We start from the raw sequence: 9,749 nt of genomic DNA, 5'->3' as shown, positions 1-9,749 counted from the left end.
CCTGGCCCATCTGTGCTTATCTGCCCTTGCCAGCATCCCTAACCCTTATCCTGTGGCTACTGTAACAAATTGCCACAAACTTGCTGCCCTAAAATGACAGAAATTTATTCTCTCACAGTCCTGGAGCCCTGAGGTCCAAACTCAAGGTGTGGCAGGGCCTCTTCCCGGCCCTGGCAGCTGCGGCGTTCTGTCGCCTTAGCGCATCGTCTCTGCGCTGTCTTCACGTCGGCTTCTCCTGTGTGTGTGTGATCTCCCTCTGCCCCACTCTCATAAGGACCCTTGTCACTGGATTTAGGGTCCATCCAGATGATCTAGGATGACCTCCTCGTGTTGAAATCCTTCATTTCATCACATCTGCAAAGACCCTTTTTCCAAATAAGACCACATTCCGAGGATCCAGGGATGTGGACCTGGACGTATCTTTTGGGAGCCATCTGTTACCCCACCCAGTGGTCAGTCAGCCGTGGGTTGGACCCCTCCAGTGGTGGGAAACTCATTACCTCATGGGTTGGCTCAGTTCGCGTCCAGACAGGTCTAATTATTTTAAAGTTCTTAACTTGGGTGGAGTTGAAATTCCACTCAACAGGAACCTCTACCCACTGGCCCTAGTTCTGTCCTTCAGAGCACATAAAATACACCTAAATAAATAAACTCTATTCCCACTACCTCCTGCCCCCGATTACAAGGCAAAAACAAAATCAGAAAACGGTGAGCCAGCTTAATCCTGGGGTCAGAGACAGTGCATAGACCCTGAGGTCGTGAGACCTTGACTCACTGGTGGCTCTGTCCCTAGAACCTTGTGCCTCGGTTTCCTCACCATAATGCCAAAGGGCTGGCTGAATCGCTATTTCCAAGGGACGCTTTTGGAAAATGCATCCTGGACATTCATAATTTGCACTGGCCTACAAAAGCCTGGGAGAAGTCCTGAGTAGAGAAACCCACTGAAGTCAGTCTTTTCCAAACTTACTTGAAAATAGAGTCGTTTTATCGACTAGCATTTTCTTTTAACACCCCGCAGAAGTCCTGTGCTGCTTTGGAAGGAGGACCGGTCTCTGTGTTGCCTGGGCATCCTTTCCAGCTTTCACAGTCTGTTGAGGTCAAACCAAACAGTTGAGTTCGAGTCTTTGGTTCCCATCCCCAGAGCTGTTGCCAGGCATTTTGCTGGAAGTAACAAATGATCCATTACAAGATGAGAGTCAAGAATCTGGAAAATGAGAAGCCCTTCCCCCAAGCCGCAGACAGCCTGGGCGAGGCTGCGGGTGAAGGCCTCCTCCCAAGGGCCCCGGGCCTGCGGGGGGCCCTTGGGAGGAAGCCACGGAGGAAAGAGCATTTCCGCTGCTCTGCCCCACAGGACATGCTCACCACATCCCTCGGATCCAAACTTCACCTCCACCTCAGACTCCAGCTGCTCGGCCCTCCCTCGTTAGAGGAAGCTACCTGGGAACTTGCCCTTCCAGAGCTTTCTGCTAAAGGTCCCAACGAAATCCCTCCTACCTTTGCTGGGGGAAAAAAATCCCAGAGAAGTTGGATCTTCTGAAATGGGAGCAAGAAGAAACCTAGGCCTCCCACGGGAAAGACGGGGCTGGTGGGGGAAGAGAAGGGACTGAAGGTGTGTCCCAAGGGGAGAGGAGAGAGAGAGCCTGAGGACGGGATGGGTGGAGGTGCAGGGCTCCAACTCTGGGCCCAAAAGAAAGATGGGAACGTTGGCACGAAAGCTAAATAAGGAGACTGAGAAGGCCACCAGGTTTATTTCCCTGGCGCCAAGCGAGATTACGGCCAGGCCACTATCCTCCCCCAGAAGGGGCAACCCAGCTCAGATCCACCTTGTAATGTGTGGAGCCGCTGTGGCCTGACGGTTTCATCTGCAGATACGGGTTCACCATATGCTCTCAGACACAGATCCAGGACTGTTTATTGAGCACCCGTATATCAGGCACTACGCTAGGTGCTTTCACATGTCTTCTGTTTAATCCTTACAGCCCCTAATATTTTACAGGCGATCACACCAAGGCGGAGGTTTAGTATCTTGCCAAAAGTTGAGAGGCAAAGAGGAATAGAACAAGCTCTGGCTCCCAATCCCACCCCACAGCTTTTGAAGGTATTGAGTAACGCAGCCTCTGGGTCCTGATGGTGTGGGCAGTTCTCCCGTAGGTCGGGCCTGAGTCCCTCCTACCCTTGCCTGAATTGGATCGGATGGAAGGACCATGTAAGTAGGTTCGTTCTGCTCCCAACTCGGCCTCCAGAGACATCAGCCATCCTCTGGTACAGGTAGTAGCCTTCCAGTTACTGGGGTGGGGAATGTTTGCCTTCTGTTGATGAAAAGAAATAGCTGTGATAATAAAGAAATGCCCAACCCAGTGCAGGATCGATGCCCCTAACAATAAGGCTCTATGTTTGCTCTTGGCTATAGTCACTGCTCAGGAGCCCCTGGGTGTGTCATCCGGGTGGGGCCCCAGGCACACTTACCAGGGGAGGGAGCAAACCTTCCTGCCTTGAGCTACCAGAATTCACCCCAGGAAGTGAGGCGCCTGCAGACCTGCTTCGGAGTGCCCCAGACCAGAGTGAGGAGAAACGTACCAGGTTCGTGGGGCAGTGGAAATGGTGCTCTGCACTTTGCATCGGGAAGTGAGTCTGGTCCCAGCTCTGCCTCTGCTGCCCTGGATGATGTGAGGCAAGCCCGTTTCCCTCTCTGAGCCTCGGTTCCCACATGTGTAAAATGGGGTAGGGAGGTGGGGTTGTACCCCATGATCGCTCATGTTCCTTCTAGCTCTGACATTACAGGACCCTGTAGCCACGGCTCCTACTAGAGTTGCTTTATGTATTAAGCACATGGGCCCCTAGCTGGTGGTGGGTGGGCACCCTCAGTGCTCCAAGAACCCAAGCTCTTCCTCTGTGAGGTGGCTGGATGTCCATTCCTGCCTCAGCTTCCCCAAATCCTTCCTTTCTTTTCCACTTTCTCTAGCCGTCGTGTGTATCGAATTCCCTAGTTTGCAAGACATTTTCAGAAACATTATCCCACTGGAGCCTCAACCCAACCCTGTGAGGTACGCAGAGAAAGGGATGCGGCAGAGGGATGGGATGCCTGTGTCAGGCCCTTCCTGTGTGTTGTTTCACTGAATCTTCCCCATAGCTACAGAAATCCTTTTGGGAATAAGCAGAGTATAAATAAATAGACAGTGGACAGATATTTAGATGAATGCACGCATGCATAATCCTCACCATGGCCCTGAGGTCTTGGTGTTATCATCATCACCACATCACAAGGCAGGAAAGTGAGGCTTGGAGGGGTTCAATAACTGCCCAAGGTCCCCTGGCTCTCAGGCAGCAGAGCCAGGATTGGAAGCCAGGCCTCTCTCATCTAAGCCCATGGCCCTTTCTGAGCACTGAGCTTGCACAAATCAGCATTCTCTGCCCCACTTTGCAGATGAGTGAATGAGGTGTACAGAGATGAAATGATTTTGTCAAGGGTTTGCAGCTCTGAGTAGCAGAGCCAGAACTCAAACCTTGTCTTTCGCCTGCACACCTAGGGCTGTTGAAACATCTCAGTTGCCTCAAAAGAAAAACCAGTGGTGTCCCTTCTTCCCTGCCTCCTTCCTTTCTTCCTTCCTTCTTTCCTCCCCCTTTCCCTCCCTCCCTCCCTCCCTTCCTTCCAGGAACATCCCCTACCTCTCAGGTGCTTCCTTGTCCGAGGCAGGCAATCGCGAGATGTGCTCGTTGTGCAGATAACAGGGCCACCGCTCCTTGGGTTCTGTGTGTCTTTAGGGGTGCGGGTCCCCGTGGCAGCCCATGCACTCAGTGACCCACAGTAGCTGATCCACAGGGGTGCTGGGGCGGGGTGTGCTGACACCCAGGGGGTGCTCAGTAGGGGTGCTGGCAGCGCCTGCCCCCTCTGTGTGTGTCGTACTTGGGGTGTCTGTGAGTCTGTGCACATCTGCCCCCTCCACATGAGCACGCCCCAGACGGTTGGTGTGCTGGGGACTGCCCGGCGGGGGCGGGGGTGGGAGCATTGAACGTGGACGCTGCCCTCCCAGGCCCTCGCCCACTGCGGTCCCCCCACCTCTCTCCTCTCAGTCTCCACGCTGGGCTCTTCCCCCTCCCTTCCATCCTCTACCAGGGTGATCAGCTTAAAGCTAGATTTTTATTCTCTGGCTGTAGCCCATGATTTGTGTCTCCTGAGTAAGGCAAATACAAACAAAACAACTTCCCCCTGAGGGTAGCATTCAAACTTGTTTGGAAAACTCAGGCTTGAGGCCGTAGCTCCCGTTGCGTCTTCTTCTAGGAAATTGTCAGTGGAGGATCATATGTGGCTCAGATCATTCTCCCTCTCACATATATCATAATTCAGATCTCTCTCCCGCTCATGCACACGTGCGTGTGCGTGGGCATGTGTGCACGGGGGGCATTTTAGGGTAAATTTATTGACGTTTAAAACATACATCCAGTCAAGTATACAAATTTGTGTGCACAACTCACTGGGTTTCCACAACGTGAACACATCTGTAAGCCTGACCCAGCCAAGAAACAGAACTCAGCTCTCACGCCCTCCACTCTGCCTGACCTGCAGTGACTTCTAACATCACAGATTCATTTTGCCTTTAAAAAATTATATAATGGGACAACACAGTCAGTATTGCTTTGTGTCTGGCATCTTTTGTTCGTTATATTTGCTAACTTTGTGTATGTGTCTAATATATATAGACACACATATACATATATGTGTGTGAAAAAATACATATGCTTCCCCCCTTGCTTAAATATTCTAAATCAAAATGCAAACATTATGTCATTTAATCCCCGTGTTTTTCAGTACGGAGGAGATCCAGGAAGGAGACCTGGATCAAGCAACGAGGCCGCCCGCTCTTGGTCATTCTCTGAGCTCCTCCTGTATCCGCTATGGACCCAGCGCGTGAAGGAGAAAAGCAAAGGCCTGGCACATGGGCGTCTGAAGACCTGGGTACACCTGGCTCTGCATGCAAGGTGGGTGTGATCTTCAGCCCATGGCTTACCTTTCCTGAACCTCAGTTTCTTTATCTGGAAAATAGGGCCCATAATGTGTGTCCTGGCTACTGCATAGGCTGTTGAGAGGATCAGATGACACCCTGGTGGGTGGGGTGTCTAAGCGTGTAGAGATGGTTTGTCGTGATTCCGTGCAGAGCTAGGGGGAAGATTCGTTAGCGCCTTCTATACCAAGAGTCTGGGGCCTGAATGCAGGTGTTCAAATTCCAACTCTTTCTCTTTTGCTCTGGAATCTTGGGTGAATTTACCTCTCTTGACGTCCGTTTTCCTCATCTGTTGAATGGGGATGATTGTAGCTACCTCATAGAGTTGTTGTGAATATTAACCGAGTTAATATATACGACAATTAAAACACTGTCTGGTACAGGGGAAGCCCTATTAAAGGTTTTGATAGGTGTCACCATTGTTGTTGCTTCATGCCCGCACTATTGTGTGTGTTCTCTTTATTTTTCTCAGCTAGATTGTGAACTGCCTGCAGGCAGCGTCCATCCAGGCTTCAGGCTTCTCCTCCCCCTTCCTCTACATGCTAGGCAAATCCTGGGGCCAGGCTGATGGGTCCCACGCTCTGACCAGATTAGAAGTGGAGGAAGCCTGCCTAGAGCCTCTGGCCTGGGATGGGGCAGGAGTGGGGAAGCTCGTGCTGGGTTTCTGGGTCCTCAGGATAGGAGGGTGGGAGAGATGTGTTTTCATGTGGGACTTGAAGATGCCTGGCAGGAGACTCATGCCGGATAGAGGAATGGTAGGGAAAGAGTTTCCCCCTTTAGGGCTTCTGTGCATCCCTTGCCCTATGACAGGGCCTATGTTCAGTCCAGCCTCTTGGTGGCAGAGAAGAAAGCAGGGGCCTGGAGATATCAAGGGACTTGGCCCAGGTCACAGAGCCGGCTATAGCAGGGCCATCCTTGGACCTCTGCTTCTCAACTCAAAGCCCAATCTGAGCTGCCTCTCCTCATGCAGATCTTAGACCCAGAAGAGGAAGCGAGCAAAGCGGTCCTGTTCCTCCTTTCCAGACCCAACTAACATTCCTACCAGAGGTAACTTCTGTCGTGACTCATAAAGATATTTCTGAATAATAGCACTGGTTAACTTATCTCTGGAATGTATCCGGCTTAAACACACACACACACACGCACGCACACACACGCGCACATATGTGGGCAACTGGGGAAGCACCTTCTCTCTGCCTGAGTCTTTCTAGGGCGGTCACTACTCAGCGTCTCCTAGGGGCCATAAGTGGGGACCAGAAAGGCCTCCTTTGCCTATGTTTTCTGAGAAGTCTTGCACAGACTTCAATATAACGCTAAATGTGGTCTAAGGCGATCAGAAGGGCTTGTGGTTGTCTGCTTGTATTCTTTAAATTGAGGGTAACATACAGTAAAGTAAACAGATGTCCTAATCCGGGGGTAGAACTTGATGGGTTTTTCACATATGTACAGATGTAACCACCACCCCGATGCAGAACATTCCGTTTTAATATTATTATTAGGTCGGCCTCTAGAGCAATAGTTTCTGGACTTCCTTGCTTTCACATCTCCTCCTTGGTGTGAATCCCATACATGAAATGGGAATCACAGTGGGTGAGGGCCCATGTCATGCCTCAGAATACTGAAGCTGGTGGGCCCCTCTTGGAATGTTACGGAGGTTGTGTAAGGCCACAGGGAGGAGTGAACCTTGCTTATTCATCCAGCTCTTTCCTCCAGATGCTGATCTCTTCTGATCCGTGGTTCCCAGCCTTTCTTTCTGCCCCACACCTGAACGATACAACACATTCCCTCTGGATTAGTGGCTGAATGTATCAGTGACGTTTAAACGGAGGGGAGGTGCAGCTTGAAAAGCTGTGCGCGTTATTCTCATGTTTACCCCGACTCGGGGTGAGATGTGAGACTTACTGATTGACTGTATTTCCCCCACCCTGAAATGTCACCCATGAGATGATACATCTGGGTTTAATCGCATCTTTGCTGGTTATTCCTTATTTGCTGAGTGTGCCTTTCCCACCCCCACCAGATCCACTGCTCACCCTTCCTTGCCCTTCGCTGTGCCTGGGAGGCTGACAGGGGACGGGAGAGATGGTCTGGGATCCTTTCCTCCATCCTCCTCAGTGTCTTTCTGGCATGGGTTGCTTCTCTTTATCCTGATGGATGGCCTTTCTTCCGTGGTCCCAGTGTGCAGTAGGTTCTAATAACGGTATTTCCTTCCCTTTTGAACCCTGGGCATGGTCACCGTTTCCAGCTGTCACTAGGCCCTGGGTGTGGCAAGATCCCTTGTTGCTCTCTTAGCCCTGCTCACACTTCTCTGTGAAGATGCTTCATTTTTAAAGCCTCTTCCTTTGAACCATCCGGGTTGAGGTCTGTTTCCTGATGGACTCCTGAGTGATCCAGAGATCTTGGGACAAACAGAAACGCTTCCGTATTAAATAGTCACTGATGATAGCATGTACCTGGCTTTCAGAAACGTTCAAACATCATCAACATGTATGGTTCACAATACAGAAATGATGGCATTCTCTCAGGCATGGTGGATAAAGGACCATGTATTATTAAGCCATGGACTCTGCTTCTGACCTGTCAAGCCCGGGAGCATGGATAACAGGCTGGGTGTAAAGTCAGGTGAGATGGGCTTGAGTTCGGGCTCTGGCAACCACGGGTTGGGAGATCTTGAGGAGGCTGCCTTGCCACTCTGCTCCTCGGCCTCCACTTTGGCAATCCAGAGTCACCCTGACTGTTGTTACATCCCTGGCGCAGATGTTAACGTGAGGAAAAACGAGGCCATGTATGTGAAAGGGCTTCATGAACTGTCCAGCACTCAGATGTGCGGGCCAGTTGCAGCCCAGAGCAGGCAACCATTTCGGGGCCAAACATTGGACAGGAGGGACAGAGGAGGAAACACCTAACTTCAGTGCAGGGAGGTCCCAAGACCCAGAGAGGCAATGAGAAGGCGGCACAAGCTACCCTTTTCTCCCCATCCCAGCTTACCGCCTCCTCTTCCCTCACATGACATGACCTTTCCTTACCCTGAGTGATAGTGCTGGGCAGAGAATTAAGGAGAACCTCTAAGTGAAGGAAAAGTCATGCACCAGAGGTAGTCCACGCTTTCTGGAGACCAGTAAGAGAGAAACAAAGACATTCCAGTAGGAGGCAGGTCACACATGTCCTAGGAAGAGCCTGGAGTCATAGAGGACCAGCTGCACTTCCAACTGGGTCACTCACCCTCTAACTCATTCTCCTGGTCAAGTTACTTAATCTCCCTTTCTTGATCTGCAACCAGGGAAGAATACCCACCTCAAACGTTTGTTCGGAGGCTTGCATGAGACAATCCCCATGAAGTATTCAGCCTGGGGCCTGACTATTGGTAAGTGCTCAGGAAAGATTGGCCCCTATTCTTCTTAGTATCCTATTCCTGGGAGTCAGAGGATCCCTTCTAATTGGGTGATCCTGGAATGATTCCCCCCGGAGGGGGCAGTGAACTGGGCTTGGAAGCTAAATTCTCGGTTTGGCATTCACAGTTAGTCCGAGGCACCAGCTGCACCAGCCCATAGCTGCCCATAGCACCGGGCGCAGCTCTGTGTCTGCTGCTCCAGGACTGAGGGGCGAAGGCAGGCTGCAGAACGCAGGCCTCCCGGCGGGCAGAGGGAGCCAACACAAGTTCTGGAGTCGGGGAAGGCCGGGATCAAAGCGCTCCGAGGCAGGCCGGGGCGCACCAAAGGGAGGCTAGCGACTTGCATCAGCACAGATTCCGTGATGCTCTGCAGACGTCTCGGGGCTGCTGGGCTTTACGGGAACCCACAAGAAAGGAAAGGGCTGGGGAGCTGGCAGGGCGGGGGCGGGTGAGAGCGCTAGGGTGCGCTCGCCTGCCCGCTCGCTCCCGGCGGCGCCTGCCCGGGCCTGGACGCGCCCGGGACGGCGGAGGCCACCGAGGAAGAACCCGCTCCCTTTCCCCCTCCTTCTTTCCCCCCGAATTACTGGAAGTACTGTGTGGGAGAGACGCAGAAGCATCCGGATTTTCAAGCGCGGGGCGGGGGAGGCCCGGGCAGCCGCTGCTGCTCAAAGGAAAACTAAAAGTGCGTCTGTTCGCGCCGCTTCGACACGCGGCTGCTCCCGGGAGGGCCCTGGACGCCCAGACCGCGACTCCCTTTGTAGCCCCCCAAGAGCTCGCCAAGGCGGCCGGGGGCCGTGTGGCGCGGGATGGGACGGAGAAGCGAGGAAGAAAGTGTCACGATTTCTTCTCCTGCGCTCCACCCGCCCCCCACCGTCCCCACCCCCAGTTTTCTGGGTTTTGCCGCTGCCGCTGGGGAAAGGGCTGAACGGTTTTGCGTCAAAGGACTGCATTTACACAGTCCTGCTGAGAGAGGAGCGTAAACACACCCAGGCAGGCAGGACGCAGGATTTAAAAGTCAAAAACAAAAACGCCAAGCCCCCGCGCTGGGTGCGCGCATCCGTCTGCCCGACACTTCTCGCCCTGACCGGGGGAGTTGGGGACTCTGCCAGGCAGGCGGCGGCGGAGGTGCGAGGAGCCCGGCCAGCCTCGCCTCTTCGCGCGCGTCCTTGGGGATGGAGCTCAGGACAGAATGTGTTTTATAGTTGTAAACAATGACCCCGAGTATTGTTTGGGATTACCGTATCTTGGGGCCATTGGGGCGGCCAGATGCCGCCAGCCGTCCCGGAAACGCCAGCGCTTTATATAGAGCCCCGGGAAAGCTTTGAGTTCCCGGCTCTATTTTTCTTTCTTAGCAACAC

At 52.7% G+C, this 9,749-nt stretch overlaps 1 protein-coding gene and 1 long non-coding RNA gene across 3 annotated transcripts in view; one reads left to right on the top strand and one right to left on the bottom strand.

Moving 5' to 3' along the window:
* The first annotated feature begins 1,040 nt into the window (after positions 1 to 1,040).
* Positions 1,041 to 9,749, top strand: part of FOSL2 (FOS like 2, AP-1 transcription factor subunit) — a 31,107-nt gene continuing 22,398 nt past the window's right edge. Inside the window, exons 1-3 of one of the 2 annotated variants that reach the window (XM_027113510.1) lie at positions 1,041 to 1,109; positions 1,997 to 2,206; positions 4,808 to 4,977. In XM_027113510.1, coding sequence (XP_026969311.1) covers positions 4,894 to 4,977 — 84 coding nt within the window. In that variant the 5' untranslated portion in view covers positions 1,041 to 1,109; positions 1,997 to 2,206; positions 4,808 to 4,893. The remainder of the gene's footprint in view (positions 1,110 to 1,996; positions 2,207 to 4,807; positions 4,978 to 9,749) is intronic. The other variant, XM_027113513.1, reaches the window with a different exon arrangement.
* LOC113623902 (uncharacterized) lies at positions 1,733 to 3,044 on the bottom strand. Its single transcript, XR_003434119.1, has 2 exons — positions 2,578 to 3,044; positions 1,733 to 2,309 (listed from the first exon to the last, which is right to left on the bottom strand). It is a non-coding gene; the product is annotated as an uncharacterized LOC113623902 (long non-coding RNA).

This window comes from Aethalodelphis obliquidens, unplaced genomic scaffold (assembly GCF_003676395.1).
Source record: "Aethalodelphis obliquidens isolate GAN/ISIS:26980383/991018 unplaced genomic scaffold, ASM367639v1 scaffold12, whole genome shotgun sequence".
Classification (NCBI taxonomy): domain Eukaryota; kingdom Metazoa; phylum Chordata; class Mammalia; order Artiodactyla; family Delphinidae; genus Aethalodelphis; species Aethalodelphis obliquidens.
Note: the sequence above shows the minus strand (reverse complement) of the source record. Positions and strands in the feature narration are given on the sequence as shown.